Below are 18,377 nucleotides of genomic sequence, written 5' to 3'. Positions count from 1 at the left end.
ACATCGGACTTATGGATAGAGATGTGAAGGCCCGGAAAAAAACCGGAAAAATTCGGGGGGAAAACGGGTTTTTTCCGTTTTTTTTCCTGAAGCCTTTTTGTTTTTTTCCGAAAAATTGATAAAAGAAAAAAAAAATGATTATGGAACGTTTTATTTTAACAAGATGAATAAAATATTTTAAGACAAGGTGTTCAAATATTTCCCAAATCATTTCTAAAAAATATGTATGGTGTCAGATTGATCTAATTTCTGTGCACGGAGGACAAGCAAGTCCTAGGTTACCAACTGAACTCTCCAATGCAAGAACAAGATGCATTTCTTCCTTTAGGAGGTGCTATTGTCACAAGAAAAGAAAAAGGTTTCAGTTTTGTTTTTGCATGTGGGTGGGTATTCTGTTTGAAATAATTGTTTGGATACACTATATTTTTAATAGGCTAGTTGTGATAATTTCATGCCAAGTAAAAATGTCCATAGTCATATTTTATGTTCCTAAAGTAACAGAATGACTTTCAATCTAGAAAAAAACAAAAGAAATGCCAATGTAGCATTTTTTCAATTTTTCCGAAAATTTCTGTTTCCCCCTGAAAAAAACGGGGAAAAAAACAGGTTTTTTTCCGAGCTTCAAAATTTCCGGAAATTTTACATCTCTACTTATGGAGACACCCCGTAGGCTTTTCAGACCTTTTCAGAGATGTTCAGAGGTGGTTTGCCATTGCTTGCCTCTGTGTAGTGACCCTGGACATTCTTAGTGGTCTCCCATCCAAATACTAACCAAGGCTGATGCTGCATAGCCTGGTTTGCACCATTAAAAATGCAATATAATGCATCTTGCGTCCGTGTAGCGACCCTGGACTTCCTTAGTGGTCTCCCATCCAAATACTAACCAAGGCTGATGCTGCATAGCCTGGTTTGCACCATTAAAAATGCAATATAATGCATGCCACAAACCGGTGTACTAAAAAATCCGGTGTACTAAAAAAAGGGCAATATACAGCAAACTATGCGATAAAGCAAGATTACAAGACGGAAGAACCAAAAAAAACCCCTATCTTACATACATAGACAAGGCAAGAAAACTGGATTATAAAATAAGAAAACAGTGCAACGGAGACAGGATAATTAAGACAAGACACCGTGCTGTGAAAACTGCCTAAAATGTTCAGGTAAGTCAGAAGTGTGACCAACAGCCTGATCATGTTTGTTTCTCAACAGCTCCCATCAACTCCCTGCAGCTTTTGAACTGGATGCTGGCCATCGCTTGCAAACGGGGTCACCTAGAGGTTGTCCGGCTCTTGGTCCGCATGTACAGCGCCGACCCGGACAGCTGCGCCGTGCGAAAGAACGAGTTTCCAGCCCTCATCAGGCTGCCTCTCTACGCAGCAATCCAAGCAGGTACACAGGGCTGCGCGTCATTCCCTTTAAAGGGGCCTCCTCTCTGTTTCAAAGCACCTGAGACTACAAAGCCCCTTTTCTTTCAAGGCAACTCTGTCTGGGATCGCACAAGAAAACATTTGTCTTTTAAGCGTGAGGCACATTCAGACAGCCAAATCCATAGTTTCTGAGCTGCACCCAGTCTTTGCATTGGCACCCAGATTGGAACTCCTAACCTTGCTCTATTTGCTGGGTGTCTGCGTAGAGTTGAGGTGGGGCATCTAACCTGGCACAGTAGCACTGGTGTGCTCCTCATACCCATGTGAGAGGCACGGCTAAGGAATGTTTTCACTGCAACAGACTAATACATGATCTGCTGTTCAGGAATACTCAGTGGCTTCTGTGTCCTAAGGATCACTTTATCCATTGCACACATTTGAGACAGCAAAGTGTGATAGTAAGATTTTGGATTGCACCACTTTGGATGGCGTGAGACAGCAAAGTGTGATAGTAGGATTTTGGATTGCACCACTTTGGATGGCGTTGTGCATGTCAGAGTTTTGAATGTCAAAACCTCCCTGCATGCAGTAAGCTAGCACAGCAGGGAGAAAGTGACACATTCCTCCCTCTGATACTAGTTCATTAAATTTGGGGAGGGTTTTTTTTTTTTACATGGGTAAGCATTCTAAAAATTATAATTTGCAGTCTGAAATGGTCATTTGTGGAGTGCTAGCATCCACAGTTTGGTGCAGTGGTTAGGAGCACGGACTCTAATCTGGTTCTTGCAGAGCTGTTCTCTCATGAGCAGTTCTCGAAAGAGCTCTCTCAGCCTCACCTACCTCTCACGGTGTCTGTTGTGAGGAGGGGAAGGGAAAGGAGATTGTAAGCTGCTCTGAGACTTTGAGTGAAGGGTGGGGTATAAATTCAATCTCTTCTTCTCCTTCTGCATAATATGCATAATATGTAAAACTGGCTCTCAGATTTGGTCATAAATTGAAGCTTTGAAGCTATTTTTAAAAATATTTTATTTATAGAGTTATATTATGTTGTACAGCCAAATGCATACAAATTGGTTTATACATTCGGAGTCTTTTACTTAAGGTGATTTTCCCACCACGTATACTCTTAACCATCTTTTTTGGAATAAAGTTTCATCTTTTCCATGAATTAACATAGTTCATTTGTCCATTTCTGCAGTATACAGCCATTTCCAAGCTATTTCCTGTCTAGAGGGTTGTCTGTCCGTTTTCCAATAACGGATTATCAGTATTCTTGAGGAAGTTAAGATATATGTTAACAAGTATCTATCTTCTGGCTCATAACAATTCAGTATTTCTAGTATTATCTTTTTAACAGATCTCCAAACTTTTTGCATTTTACCACATTTCCACCATATATGGAAAAAGGTTCCAATGTTAGTCTTACATTTCCAACAGTTTTTAGACATCGTGGCTGTACATTTAACAATTCTGTCCGGTGATCAGTACCACCTATGAAACATTTTGTATACATTTTCTTTAAATGATGAAGCTTCGAAGGTATTGAAGCTTTGCCCTCTCCTGGCAGGCCAGATGGGACCTCTAAGGGGCCTATTGAGAAGCTCCGTTTCCTTGGGCCAGTATGATATCATGGCTGGAGTGTCAGATCTGGGTTCAAATCCACACTCTGCCATGAAGGCTCACTGGGGTGCCTTGGATCAGTCACGCGCTCTCACCGCCTAACCTGCCTCCCAGGGTTGTCACTGTGAGGCTAAAACGAAGGAGGGGAGAATATTGTTATAAGTCACTTTGCGATTCCATGAGGGAGAAATGTGGGAGATCAAAACAGCCAAGCTATGGGAAACAAGCTTATTTCTTTGCTTCATTTTATTTATTTAAGTATTTATCTATCAAAATTTATACTCTGCCATTCTACCCTCATAAGGGCTGCCGAGGCAGCGAACAAATTAAAACATACATAATAAAATTGCATTTAAAAACCATTAAAACCGGCAAAAAATATTAAAACCAAAGCTAAAATATATTTGCTGTTGTTCAGTCGCACAGTCGAGTCCGACTCTTCGCAACCCCATGGACCAGATCACGCCAGGCCTTCCTGTCTTCCGCTGTCCTCTGAAGTTTGCTCAATTTCAGTTCGTTGCATCTATGACACTGTCTAACCATCTCATCCTTTGCCGTCCCTGTCTTCTTTGACCTTCAATCTTTCCAAGCATCAGGGTCTTCTCCAGTGAGTGCTCCCTTCTCATTTGGTGGCCAAAGTATTTGAGCTTCAGTTTCATTATCTGGCCTTCCAGGGAACAGTCAGGGTTTATTTCTTTTAGGATTGATTGATTTAATCTTCTTGCAGTCCAAGGGACTCTCAAGAGTCTCCTCCAGCACCATAGTTCAAAAGAATCTATTTTTCGGCCTTCCTTATAGTCCAACTCTCGCAGCCATACATGACTACTGGGAATACCATTGCTTTGACCATGCGGACTTTTGTTGGCAGGGTGATGTCTCTAGTTTTTATCATGCTGTTTAGGTTCGCCATCGCTTTCCTCCCAAGGAGCAGGCGTCTTTTAATTTCATGGCTGCTGTCAGTCTGTGGTGATCTGGGATCCCAGGAACGTGAAGTCTAAAATATATACAAAAGCATAAAAAAATTTGTTCACAAGCTTTTTGCTTAAAAAGACAGTGAAACATTTCCATAGAATTAAGGGTGGGACTGCGCTTTGGGGCCTTAATATACACCAGGCCTACACACACATGGCTTGTCTTTCTTGTGAACGTGTTCTCTGCTTCCTTTGGCAGGGCATGAGGACGTAGCTGCCTTTTTGCTCCAGAACGGAGCCTTTTTTTGTTCCTACATCCTGATGGACTGCCCTGGTGAGAGCAAGAAACTTCTACGCAAATACTTCATTGAAACAGCAGCGTCGACCAGGAGTGCTCCAGCAGTACCAGTAAGGAGCTGTGGGCATGTTGGGAAAGCAGGCATTTGGGGAAGCCAGGGTGGTGCAATGGTTAAAATGTTGGACTAGGATCCAGGTGACCCAGGTTCAGCTCCCCACTCTGCCATAAAAGCTCGCTGGGTGACCTTGGGCCAGTCACGCGCTCTCAGCTTGACCTACCTCACAGGGTTGTTGTGAGGATAAAATGGAGGACGGGAGAATGATGGAAGCTGCTTTGGGTTTCCGTTGGAGAAAAAGGTGGGTTTAAATGAAATAAACAAATGTGGTGCCTTCCGATATCGAAACACCCTGAATGGCAAAAAAAAAAAAAAAAAAGGAAAGAAGAATCCAAAGCCCTTTGTTAATATTGTGAAATCAGTTGCCCGTGCATGTCTCTGCCTGCAGCCCAAAGTCTTAGAAGTCTGACTTTTGTGAGTGGCAGGAAAAAATGGGCACTTTTTCATCTGATTTGAATGGATGAATCCTGTTTAAAAGCCTCTTCCTTTCTTTCCTCTCCAGGCTCTGCATGTGAACTGGTCGAACCTCCGTCTCCCTTGGGTGGAACTGGATTGGCTGATGGATATTTCCCCCCAAATAACTGAGCTCGACCTCTCGGCCAACTGCTTGACCGCCCTCCCATCTGTGATCCCATGGGGGCTGATAAATATCCAGAAGCTAAACCTTGCCGATAACCGACTGCATGAGATCGCCGACGTACAGTCTTCAGATGGCATCCTCTGTTCAAAGTATGCGCCCGTGTCCTTAGAACTGCCACCTGCTACTGATTTTCTTTTTGGTATTTTTTGTGTTTTGTGTGTGTGTGTTCCTGTGCCTGGAAGTCATGGCGATCTCTGGTGACTCCTACTGGGGCACGGAGGTCGTTTAGGGAAGTGGCTAGATAGCCTCCCTCTGGCCTCCCGGCCCTGGTATTCCCAGGAGGTCTCCCACCCAAATACTTGCCAGGGTCGGCCCTGCTTTGCTTCTGAGATCGGACGAAATCGGGCTTGCCTGGGCTAGCCAGGTCAGGGCGCTTGCGACTGATTTTTGACAATGTTTTGCATGGAAACAAGCTGAGAACAACCTCAGTTACTCATTGTAAGGGAGGGGGAAGCTTCCCTACCCGACTTCTCCCCAGTTTGAACCTCAAGACAAGCTTTGCACGTTTGGTGTGTGTGTTATGTCCCTCGGGCCTTTCCTCGTGTCTTGCAATAAGTGGTTGAAGTGTAGAGTCTTCTCAATCGGAACCTTAGAGGATGAGAACAGGACCTTGCCTGGGTGGCTTGGAGACTGACCACTCTATGTGTTTTATGGGGTTGCTCCCATGTCCTGTTGACCAGATGTGCACGGTGGCTTTTAAGACCATAAGGAGAGCCCTGCTTGATCATACCAGTGGTATATCTAGTCCAGCATCCTGTCTCACACAGTGACCAACCAATTCCACTGGAAGGCCAACATCAGGGCGTAGAGGCCATAGAGTTCTGTACTGAAACATCATTTCTGGATGCCTGGGACCAGTGTTCCTTCTAAGCTGAGTTAGTGTGAGCTAGCTCACAGTTTTTTAGCCTCCAGCTCACACATTTTTGTCCTAGCTCAGGAAGGATGGGCTCCAGAGCAAACTAATTTATACAGTAGCCAAACTGCTTGCTCACAACTTTAATGCCAGTAGCTCACAAAGTAGAATTTTTGCTCACAAGACTCCACAGCTTAGAGGGAGCATTGCCTGGGACCCTGATTCGGAACAATGATGGGCTTAATCCTGTTTCTCCCCCCCCAAAGCCATTTTCCCAACCTGAAATGCCCCTGGTGGTGGAAAGTCAAAAGTACTATCAAGTCAAAGCCAATTTATGGTGATCTTATAGGGTTTTCAAAGGCAAGAGATGAAGAGAGGTGGCCTCATTGCCTGCTTCTTCAGAGCAAACCTGGACTTCCTTGGTGGTCTCCCATCCAAGTACTAACCGGGGCCGACCCTGCTTAGCTTCTGAGATATGATGAGATCCAGGTCAGGGCCCTACGGAGCTGGCATTTGCCCCTTTGGCGAAGCTTATGCAGACTTCCCCAATAGGAGTAAACAGCAACTCCATGAGGCCATTTCATTTCTGGAAAATGGCATGCTATAATTCCAATTCAAATTGGGGCTTCTGCATACCTGGGTATTACATTTCAACACTGACTTCCCAGTCTGGTCCACAGGATTCTAAGAGGACCCATAAATAACATTGTGTAGTTAGTGTGGGCGGGGCCTCATGGCCCGGGGTGCTCTTTCCAGTTCTTTATTTTTCCCCTGTAGATCTTTTATTTCGCTTTTTTAACTTTTTAATCCACAGGTTACTTGAGATATTTCATGTCTGGAAAATGGCATGCTATGATCCCAATTCAAATTGGGGCTTCTGCATACCTGGGTATTACATTTCAACACTGACTTCCCAGTCTGGTCCACAGGATTCTAAGAGGACCCATAAATAACATTGTGTAGTTGTATGGGCGGGGCCTCATGGCCCAGGGTGCTCTTTCCAGTTCTTTATTTTCCCCCTGTAGATCTTTTATTTCGCTTTTTAAACTTTTTAATCCACAGGTTACTTGAGATCGACGTGTCCGCCAACAGGTTCCAGAGCCTTCCTTCGGGATTCTTGCACCTTTCCCGACTCCAAAGGGTCGTTGCTACCAAAAATTACCTGGAAAGGTTATTTGAAGAGGAGAACGGTGGGTGTGCCCTGCAACTTCTGATTGACTTAAGCCATCCTGCTAGGGGTGGGCTGTTTTTCTTCTCTTACGAATTTGGGATAAAACTGTCAAGACGGTGTGTCAGGTTACGTGGAACCAGGGGACTGGTGCTGAAAAGAGCAGTCCCTTATCCAGTGTAAGTCACCCTCTGTGCAGTCCTAAACAGAGGTGACCTTTCTAAACGCTACAGACTTCAATGGACATAAGAAGAGCCCTGTTGGATCGGATCAGGTCCATCTAATCCAGCATCCTGTCTCACATGGTGGCCAACCAGTTCTTCTGCTAGAAGAACTGCTAGACCAGTCCTCCATGGATTTCTCCAATCCCGTTTTTAAGCTGTCTATGCCTGTGGCCATCACTAAATCGTCTGGTGGCGAGTGCCACATTTATTTATTTATTTATTTTGGGATTTATATCCCGCCCTACCCAGTGGCTCAGGGGGGCTAACAAACGGCAATGCCAGGTTTAAAATTTTAAAACAATAAAACAATGTTAACATACATGATAAAATTCGGTGCTCCAATAATCTACATAGAAATGACCAAGATGCACAAGATCCCACATAGGCGGCCAGTTTTCTTAATAGCATGAGTGCCAGGAGTGATATTTCCCCAGTTCAGTCGGGCGACATCTACCCCCCTCAATAATGAGGTAGATGGATGATGAAATCTCAGTGGTGGAATAGTGGCGGCGGCGGCTCCTACTCAAAGGTCTGGCAGAAGAGCTCCGTCTTACAGGCCCTACGGAACTGTACAAGGTCACGCAGAGCCCGGATCTCCTCCGGGAGCTCATTCCACCAGGTAGGAGCCGCCACCGAAAACGCCCTAGCTTTGGTGTGGGCAAACTTCACGACTCGGGGGCCTGGAACTTCCAGGCGGTGGAAATTCCCCGATCGCAGTGCTCTTGAGGGAACATATGGGAAGAGGTGGTCCCTTAGGTAGGCCATTCAGGGCTTTAAAGGTGAGCACCAGCACTTTGAAGCGAATCCGGTATGCTATTGGCAGCCAGCGCAGCGCTTGCAGCACAGGCCGGATGTGGTCTCGCCTGGAGAGGCCCATCAACAGCCTAGCTGCAGCATTCTGCACTGGATGCAGCTTCCGGATTTGCGACAGAGGCAGCCCCAAGTAGAGAGCGTTACAGTAGTCCAGCCTCGAGGTGACCGTCGCATGGATCACAGTGGCCAGGTCTTCGTGGTTGAGATAGGGAACCAACTGCCGGGCCAGCCGCAGATGGTAAAAGGCTGACTTGGCAGTGGCTGCCACCTGGGCCTCCATCGTTAACGAGGAGTCCAGGAGCACACCCAAACTCCTAACCTCCCACATGGGCACCAGTGGTACCCCGCCGAAGGTCGGGAGAGGGTGCCCCAACTCTCGGCCGGTCCGATTTTAATCACTCTCTCTGTAAAGAAATCTGTCGTGAATCTACTGCCTATCATGGGTGCCTTCAAGTTCAAGTGTTTTGTGAGAAGGAGGAAAAGTTCTCTCTGTCCCCTGTATCTACCCTGGGCATAGTTTTAGAAACCTCTATCATTCCCCCCCCCCCTTTTGTCTGTTTTCTAAACTGAAAAGGATGTAGAAGGATGTATCTTTGTCTATTTGATCCGGAGTTTCTCCGTATTCCCGCAAGGGGAGTTGTGTCACAGCACAGATGCCAGCGTTAAGATGAGAAGAGAGCCTTGCACATCTTAATTATTTACTTTATCTATATAAAACATTTATTAGCCACCTTTCTACTGTGAAGAAAAATCCAGGTGGGCAGCCGTTTTGGTCTGAAGCAGCAGAACAAATTTTGAGTCCAGTAAGGCACCTCTAAGACCAACAAAGTTTTATTCTTTGGACATGAAAGCTTTGAATAAAACTTTGTTGGTCATAAAGGTGCCATTTTCTACCTTGAGGAACTCAAGGCAGCTTAAAAAGGTAAAGGTTAAAGTTCCCTTGCTCGAAAGCCAGTCGAATCCGACTCTAGGGTTGCGGTGCTCATCTCCGTTTCAAAGCCGAAGAGCCAGCGCTGTCCGAAGACGTTTCCGTGGTCATGTGGCCGGCATGACTAAACACCGAGGCGCACGGAACGCTGTTACCTTCCCACCGAAGTGGTCCCTATTGATCTACTTGCAATTTCTTGCTTTCAAACTGCTAGGTTGGCAGGAGCTGGAACTAGAGACGGGAGCTCACTCCGTCTTGCGGCACCCGGGTCTCGAACTGCTGAACTACCAACCTTAACCACTTGAGCCACCACAGCTCCTCAAGGCAGCTTACAGTGTAAATAAAACAACAACAATTTAAAAAATACATTAAAATGCCCCACAATCTTCTCTTTGTGGCTTCAGAACCTTATTTCCCTCAGTTTGTCTCTTAACTATTGTTCACTGTTGACTTTCCTAGGCTGAAGCCACCTCAGGCTGTCTTCACAGCTGGGCTCTGCTCCCCCAATCCTTCTCCTCACCCACCTTTCTTCCTGGCTGCCACATCTCTTTCAGATCCCCCAACGTTCTCTTTCCTATCCCTTCTTTTCCCAAACACACTCCAGTGTTCCATCTTTCCCTTTCCGGCCTCCCAGCCTGGCCTTCGGTAGACTGCGGTATAAATAAATAACATAGCCTGGATAATTTAGGCCAAAGCTGTCTTAAGTAGGCCAGTCAAATGATTTCAGGTGGGTAGCTCTGCTGGTCTGAAGTAGAACAGCAACATTCGAGTCCAGTGGCACCTTACAGATTTCTGTGGAATAAGCTCCACTTTGACTTGCAAAAGCTTATCCCCTGGAAATCTTGCCGGTCTCTCAGGTGCTACTGGACTTGCATCTTCCTCATTTGAGTTGTTTGAAGCCAGTTTTATTTATAGATGCATTCACAACCCTTGCAAGGCATTAACGTTTAAGTGGTGCGCCGCTCTGGAGCCCCTGTTCAAAAGCCAGCACACTCGCTCAACCGCATCGAGAGCTCCGACAATAGCTAAGGGAGACCTCACTGCCCAGGAGAGAGGACACCAGCTCCTCTCAAGGTAAAGGTAAAGGTTCCCTTGCTCGAAATCCAGTTGAGTCCGACTCTAGGGCTGCGGTGCTCATCTCTGTTTCAAAGCCGAAGAGCCAGCGCTGTCCGAAGCCGTTTCCGTGGTCATGTGGCCAGCATGACTAAACATCAAGGCGCACGGAACGCTGTTACCTTCCCACCGAAGTGGTCCCTATTTATCTACTTGCAATTTCTTGCTTTCGAACTGCTAGGTTGGCAGGAGCTGGAACTAGAGATGGGAGCTCACCCCATCATGCGGCACCCGGGTCTCGAACTGCTGAACTACTGACCTTCCACAGCCTGCAGTTCAGCGTCTTAACCACTTGAGCCACCGCAGCTCCTAATTGGCCCTAAATTAGAGCCTCTAACAAAAATTTGTTCTGTGTGTTTGGGTTTTGTTTTTGTTTTTTCTAGCAACTAACTGGATAGGGTTAAGGAAACTGAGTGAGCTGGATGTCTCGGACAACCGGTTGGTGGAGCTACCCACTCAGTTTCTCCACAATTTGAAATCTCTGAACATCCTGAATGTGTCCAAGAATAATCTGAAAGTGTTCCCTCCGCCCTGGGTTTGCCCCTTGGTAAGTACGGCTTTGTTAAGTTACTTGTTTTATTTATCGACTCAATTTAGCCCTGCTCTTCTCCCCAGGGGAGATCCAAAGTGGCTGACTTCAGTCTCCTCTCATCCGTTTTATCCTCACAACCACCCTGTAATGTAGGTTAGGCTGAGTGTGTGTGAGTGGCCCGAGGTCACCCGTCAGGCCTCCACGTCAGAGTGGGGATTCGAACCTGGATCTCCCAGATCCTAGTCCGACATGCTAATCACTACACTAGACTTGGCACAGTAGAAGATCCTGGATCTTAAGGGGTGGTGTTGGGCTTGTTCCAGCAACCTAAATTTACCTGGCCAACAGGGCAGAGTTGGTTTGTTTTTAGCCAGTTTGATTCTGGCTCAGCTCTTCAGTTCTAATTCCAGCTGTGATTCTAGTTGGAATCCCATCAACCAGGGGTCATTTCGTAGAAAAAGAGGTGCAGGAGCTCATTAGCATAATTCATTAGCATAACTTATTTGCATAACTTAGTTGCATAACTATGCACCACCCCCTGACATCACCGGAAGTGTGTCAGAAGGCAACACCCACCGCTCAGGTTCAACTGGACTGTTTTGGATTGCTGGCTATTGGGGGAGGGGGGAACGTGCAGGTCTGTCCTCGCAGAGGAGAGTTTGTACCTGAATAAAACTTGGTCTTAAAGGTGCCACTGGACTGTTTTGGATTGCTAGCTGTTTGGGGGGGGGGACGTGCAGATCTGTCCTCGCAGAGGAGGGAGAGCTTGTACCTGAACAAAACTTGGTCTTAAAGCTCACACGGGACTGTGCTGGATGGCCGGGCGCGCTGCAACTTACCTGGCTGCTTCTTGAACTGACTGAGGGCTGCTGGGAGCAGGGGGTTGGGACTTGTTGCATGTGCCCGCCCCCTGGGCTCTTTACTGCCGGAGCTCCGCTCCTGTGCGCTCCTGCAGGAAATGACCCCTGCCATCAACCCAGATCTGGTTAGAAAACCATTCTAAACACAATGGGTTGGCTCAGCCAGGTTTTTCACTCAGTCTCAGCGAATCACCTTCCTTACTTCGGACCCCCATCCCATGTGGCTTTTGTTCATGCCAGTCCCACAATCCCCAGCATACACTTTTTGGTGCTCAAAGGGAACACCCTCCTCCCTTTCTCATCAGTGGAAAAAAGCTGGTTGAAGTAACCCACTGACTTTGAAACAGGAACTGATATACAGTTGCCAGAGAATGTGGTTAGTGGTTAGCAGTGCTTTTTGGTAGAAAAAAGGAAAAAAGTGTCGGTATCAGGGCTCTTTTTGTAGCAGGTACTCATTTGCATATTAAGCGACACACCCCTAATGTAGCCAATCCTCCAAGAGCTCCTGTAAGCTCTTGGAGGATTGGCTACATTAGGGGGTGCAAAGGAGTTCCTGCTACAAAAAGAGCCCTGCCGGTACTCATATATAAAGTTGCATCAATGTCCACCTATTCCAACCCTCAGGACTTGGGATAGCCTTACCAAAAGGTGCCGGTGCTCAGTACTGGTGAGTACCACCATGAAAAAAAAAAACTGGCAGTTAGAGTGTTGAACTAGGATCTGAAAGACCCAGATTCGAATCTCCACTCTGTCAGTGAAGCTTGCTGGGTGGCCATGGGTCAGTCACCCACTCTCAGCCTAACAGGGTGGGTGGTTGTGTGGATACAGTGCTAGAATGAGGCGGGGTACAAATGAAGTCATAGGGTCTCCATAAATCAGAAGTGACTTGACGGCGCTTGACACACAAGTAAATGAAGTACATGAATAAGAATCATGTAGTGCACCTTTCCCAGGTTTGTGGGAATGCTCCTTTGTGGAGGTGGGAACCCTCTGTGCAGAAAACTAGCCTGTCAAGGCGAAGGTAACTTTATGACCTACTATGTTCCAAGTTTAAAAAAAATGAAGCTTATTTCCAGGGTAACCCAAATTCTCTGCAAAGGTAAAAGCTGAATTTTGTAAAGAAGAAGAGAAGAGATTGGATTTATACCCCTCCCTTCACTACCCAAAGGAGTCTCAGAAAGGCTTACAAATTCCTTTCCCTTCCCCTCCCCACAACAGACACCCTGTGAGGTCGGCGGGGCTGAGAGAGCTCTGACAGAAACTGCTCTTTTTCAAGAACAGCTGTGCTAGAACTGCTTGAGAGAACAGCTCTGAGAGAACTGTAACTGACCCAAGGTCACCCAGCAGCTGTATGTGGAGGAGTGGGGAATCAAACCCGGTTTTCCCAGATTAGAGTCCGTGCACTTAACCACTACACCAAACTGGCCACACATAAACTAATGTATATTTATGTTGTCTGGGGAAAAGAATAAATAGCTGTGCACAGTGCCTGTATGCTTTTTTGGCATTCTTGAGGGCTAGAATCTTTAAAAACAAAACCTGAATGTTGTGTTTTTGAGCATGGAGAATTCTAGCTGAATATGAACAATTTATTTTCCTTGTGTTTCTAGAAATGTTGCAAAGCAGCTAAAAATGCCTTGGAGTCCCTACCAGATACCTTGGCTGTTTTCTGGAAAAATCATCTGAAGGAAGTCGATTTTTCTGAAAATGCCCTGAGCGAAGTCCCCCAGTGCCTCTTCCAGCTTGAAGTAAGTGTGTGGAAATCTCTACCTGTATCTGAAAAAGTAGATTCAGGTAAGCCTCCCAACCCCCCAGAAGGCAATGATTTCTTGCTGTCATCATTGGGTAGTAAAGAGGTTCAGTCGAGTTTAGTTCTCTGAAGGGGTCTGGTACATAAAGGATTCCGTGGACAACATTTGCAAAACTTCAGCTTGCTAAAATGAAGGTACCTGCAGAGCCTATTTCGTGCCATTCAGACAATGTTGTGACACTGGGTTCCCATCAAGTGCAGAATTTCACCCACGGTGCCATGTACTCACAACTGGTGCTGTGCTGTAGATCTGGATTCTTGACAGGCTGTAACCAGAACGCAAATAGATACAGCATCTCTGGCACTCAGGTAAACATGGGGGCTGCTACGTCTTCCTGTTTTCATCACCATTTAATCCCACCTGTCTGCCAAAGAGTTTGGGGCAGGATACATGATTCTTCCCTCCTTGTTTTGTTCCCACCAAAACGACCCAGTGGGGTGGCTTAGACTGACCAGGTTGTGACCAGGTGGTCATTTGAACACCCCAGTCCTCACCTTATTAATGATGATGATGATGATGATGATGATGATGATGATGATGATATCTTTCGATTTATTAATCGCTCAATCCTGCAGAGCTGCTGGCTCTGAGCGATTTACAGTTACACATATTAACAAGGGACTAACAATGATTTGTAGGGGGTAAGGGAGGACAACATATAAATCTTTTTTAAAGTCGCACACGTTTGCAGCCGACGTGGGTTTTGTTCAGCTGTAGACTTAGACGTGTTCCAGACGGCATTCACTCGGCTTGGCTTGATGACGTCAGTTTTTCCAGGACTGCTTCGAGTTGCAGCGTCGCACTGCCACCGCCTGGCCAGATTGGCCCATCGCAGGCTTCTTAATGCCAAAGAGATCTTTCCAGGCTTCCAAGCTTACGAGCTGGACATTCCGTTTCGCCGGCTAACCCCTCCCCCACCGAGGGGGGGGGTTAGTGTGCCCACCCTCTCTAAGGAGTGGTACCCATTTTATCTACACGCCGAAGCTTTCGAACCGCTGGGTGGACGGCGAGCTGGGGACACGGCTGGTAGCTCACACCAGCGAGGGCTAGAACTGACAGCAGTTCTGTTCAGTTCAGATGTTACCTTGCACTCGACTTGTAGCAGCATGCTAAATCAGAAGACAGAAGGGAGAAGGCTGCCGCTCTGTCCTCCTCTCAGGTAGAGCCCAAGTGTTGAGAGAAGAGAAGAATAAGAAGAGATTTGATTTATACCCTGCCCTTCACTACCTGGAGGTGTCTCAGAGCGGTTTACAATCTCCTTTCCCTTCCCCTCCCCACAACAGACACCCTGTGAGGTCGGTGGGGCTGAGAGAGCTCTTGAGAGAACTGCTCTTGAGAGAACATCTCTTATCAGAACTATGGCTTGCCCAAGGTCATCCAGCCAGGTGCAAGTGGAGGAGTGGGGAATCAAACCCGGCTCTCCCAGATTAGAGTCCGCGCACTTAACCACGACACCAAACTGGCTCTCTGCCCTGTCAGGTGATGGTGGAGGGACAGCTGTCTCAGAGTCTGGCCAATCGCGCTCTCTCCCAGAACCCACCGGTGCAGCAGACTAACCTCTTTCCTGTTTCCTGTGATGTGATTCACAGCAGCCGTTGGGAGAAGCTTTTTGAAAACTTGAGTTGATGCGAAGAGGAGGAGGCCAGCTGCATCCTCCTCGTGACTTGCCATGCCTAGGGTCACATGAAAGCCTGGCTTCAGGCCTCGAAGTTTGGGCTGCGCCTCCACTTTATATCTCAATACCCTAGTCTTGTGCGTATTACGTTGTCTGACTCTCTTTCAGGCAATTGGTCACCTTTAATTTTGCGGGAAATCAAGTCAATTGGCATGTCACTTGACTGACTTGTTTTCATGCTGGAGAAACAACAAGCTTGTAGAGTGCTGCACCAGAGGCTCTTGGATACTGAGAGACAAACTTTATACTCATTAGCTAAGAGGGCCTGTTCCCCACTTTCAGGGCTTTTTTTGTAGAAAAAGCCCAGCAGGAACTCAGCATAATAGGCCACACCCAACAGCAGAAACTCATTAGCATAATAGGCCACACCCAACAGCAGAAACTCATTAACATATTAGGCCACACCCCTGACAGTACAGCTCATTAGCATATTAGGCCACGCCCCATGTGTTAGCAGAAGTGTGGTCATCCAGCCACACCCACCTTTTGCTTCTTATTCTGTTTACCTTGTTTGTTGTCAAAACCCAGGGCTTTTTGCATGTTAGGCCACACACCCCTAATGTAGCCAATCCTAATGAGTTCCTGCTGTTGGGTGTGGTCTATTATGCTAATGAGGTTCCTGCTGGGCGTGGCCAACTTGGGAGCCAGCTGGAACTCCGTTCCTGTGCGTTCCTGCCCCAAAATAGCCCTGCTCACTTGTATATGATATAGTGCCTGGTTATGGGGTTCTAGCTACTTATTCCTTGCACCCCAGGTCCCTGCAAAATCCACAGTGCTTTTATGCTCACAGGTTCAATGTTCTGCCTCCAACAGTCCTGTCTGGCATAAAAGAGCCAGTTTGGCGTAGTGGTTAAGTGCACGGACTCTAATCTGGGAGAACCGGGTTTGATTCCCCACTCCTCCACTTGCACCTGGCTGGATGATCTTGGGCAAGCCGTAGTTCAGATAAGAGCTCTCCTTGAAAAAGAGCAGCTTCTGTCAGAGCTCTCTCAGCCCCACCCACCTCACAGGGTGTCTGTTGTGGGGAGGGGAAGGGAAAGGGGTTTGTGAGCCGCTCTGAGAGTCCTTTGGGTAGTGAAGGGCGGGATATAAATCCAATCTCTTCTTCTCTTCTTCTCTTCCTCATCAGGAAAGACTTTGTCCATGTAGATCTAGAGCTCCTGAATGTTTATCTCGTATTTTGCTTTATTGTGATTCTTAGACTAAGTTGAGGAACTCTTTAATTAGCCCTCTTTTACACAAGTTTAACGGCCATTCTGATAAGCAGCTAGGTTCATATGCATTTGATGTAGTGAAAGAGGGTGAAGAATTGTACCCCCAATATCTCTTGATTGCAGCTGTCCTATGTACCAGTTAATGCATTTATTTCCTGTAAACTGCATACATGCTCCATGTGACCCAGGAGGAGACTGAGATGACCATGCCGGAGTTGCAGTTGACCATGTAAACTGGCCACCCAGTTCCTCCGGGTTACATAGTATAGAATTCAAGTTAACCAGCACTAAATCCACACTGATTAGTAAAATTGCTTTGATTCCCTGAAATATGGGAAGAGGCCAGCCGTCTGAACACTAGATGGTTCTCCTGTGGCATCTATTTCCCCGCTCTCTGACTTTCGACTAGCCCAGTCTTGCTCAGCGTAATGAAATCCGACTTTTAGAAACCGGAGCCCTTAGCAAGCTTGCCGCTTCTCTCCAGCAAAGCCTTGCAAGAAAGGCTTGTCCTTCTTTGACTGAAAATCTACAAATGTGTAGTTTATTCAAAGCTGCCTTGAATGCATATGTTGTGAAACATCTAATTGAAGTGTAATGTAAAGCTTCGTCCTGGGCTAGGATCTAAATCCATCCAATCGTGTTACTAGCCCAGGAAGCACCTAACCAATCACCTTCTAGCAAGCTCCCTGAGCGGGAACATCCGTGATTGGTCCTTATGTGAACAACCTTATTGGTTGGTATTTGTACAGTGGGTGTGGCTACATTAGCCGGGAGAGTTTAAAAGCAGGACAGCTGCAATGTAAAGGCTGTTCTGGCTATCAGATGTTGATCCGTGTTGGAGTTGTGTTCGAGTTGAAGAATAAAGCTGTGTTCTTGCTGAATCACTCTCCGACTGCTTTGTTAAGCGAGCGACTTAACAAGATGTTATGGATTTTTGTATTTTTGCAGTAGACTACAAAACCAGTGACACAGACTGACTGTGATGGGATGGGAGAAAATATGTAATATTACATATAGATGATGTTATAGTATGTAATATCGGAGAGATGGCAATGAAGACGTTAGCAAACAGTCTTCATTTTGACTGGGGGCAAATGGAATCCAACAAGCTGGGTAGAACTTCCCCAGAAATTCATATTTCAATTCCAGAAGAACCCAATGTTGACTTGAATGTAATCTCCTTGGGGCAAGGGCCTTGACACTGCAAAGAAGAGTTGCTTAATGCTCATTGATATCATTGTATGAATCATGAATCCGTTGTGGAAAAGGTTCTCAGGGAGATAGTTGGAGATCTAGATTTTTAAAAATTATTATTTGCTGCTCTTTTAATTCTTCCTTTTTTTGACTTATTCCGTTTGATTTCTGCTGGGTCAGCTGTTGTAAGATGCTTTGGAAAGCAGTTCTGATTGGAAAAGTGGGATATAACTGTAAGAAAAGTAGGTAAACTGTATTGTGTGAGTCTAAAATGGCTCCATTGAAATGTACTGGAACAGACAACTCCCCCCCCAAAAAAAACAAAAACAAAACACCATTGGCTCTTCAACCATGTCCCTTTCCCTTTTAGGCTTTGGTATCATTGAAACTTTCAGGAAATCAGTTAACCGTCTTACCTTCCCAAGAAAAGTGGTCCTGCAGGCAACTGAAGACTTTGGATCTCTCGAAGAACCAGCTTGGGAAGTGAGTTTGTTTATTTCACTTATGGAATTTCCATGCCGCCTCTCCAGAGTCTAGCTTGAAGCAGCTTAAAAAATAAAGAACAAAATTGTAAAAAAGCATAATAAATTATCCATATACAAGAAGATATTAACAACAAGCCAAGACTGTAAAAACAACATAAAACAATCACTAAGCAGCCCCCCCAGGGGTCATTTCGTTGAAAATGAGGTGCAGGTGCTCATTAGCATAACTCAGCTTGAAGCAGCTTAAAAAATAAAGAACAACTTAAAATGGTAAAAAAGCATAATCAATTATCCATATACAAGAAGATATTCACAACAAGCCAAGTCTATAAAAACAGCATAAAACAATCACTAAGCAGCCCCCTAGGGGTCATTTCGTAGAAAAAGAGGTGCAGGAGCTCATTAGCATAACTGATTTGGATATGCCACACCCCCTGACATCACCGGAAGAGTGTCAGAAGGCAACACCCACCGCTCAGGCTCCACTGGACTGTTTTGGATTGCTAGCTATTTTTTTGGGGGGGGGGGGCAGATCTGTTTTTCACGACAAGGG

At 46.1% G+C, this 18,377-nt stretch overlaps 1 protein-coding gene across 1 annotated transcript in view; it reads left to right on the top strand.

Annotated features, from left to right (window-relative positions):
• LRRK1 (leucine-rich repeat kinase 1) overlaps positions 1-18,377 on the top strand; it is a 102,558-nt gene that overhangs the window by 12,288 nt on the left and 71,893 nt on the right. Inside the window, exons 4-10 of the mRNA XM_015417967.1 lie at positions 1,213-1,392; positions 4,161-4,309; positions 4,817-5,043; positions 6,870-6,997; positions 10,437-10,600; positions 13,056-13,193; positions 17,710-17,822. Coding sequence (XP_015273453.1) covers positions 1,213-1,392; positions 4,161-4,309; positions 4,817-5,043; positions 6,870-6,997; positions 10,437-10,600; positions 13,056-13,193; positions 17,710-17,822 — 1,099 coding nt within the window. The remainder of the gene's footprint in view (positions 1-1,212; positions 1,393-4,160; positions 4,310-4,816; positions 5,044-6,869; positions 6,998-10,436; positions 10,601-13,055; positions 13,194-17,709; positions 17,823-18,377) is intronic.

The sequence above is a fragment of the Gekko japonicus genome, unplaced genomic scaffold (genome assembly GCF_001447785.1).
Source record: "Gekko japonicus isolate JY-2015 unplaced genomic scaffold, Gekko_japonicus_V1.1 scaffold924, whole genome shotgun sequence".
NCBI classification, from domain to species: Eukaryota; Metazoa; Chordata; class Lepidosauria; order Squamata; family Gekkonidae; genus Gekko; species Gekko japonicus.
The sequence above is the reverse complement of the archived record's forward strand: the minus strand, read 5'-3'. Positions and strand labels throughout refer to the sequence as shown.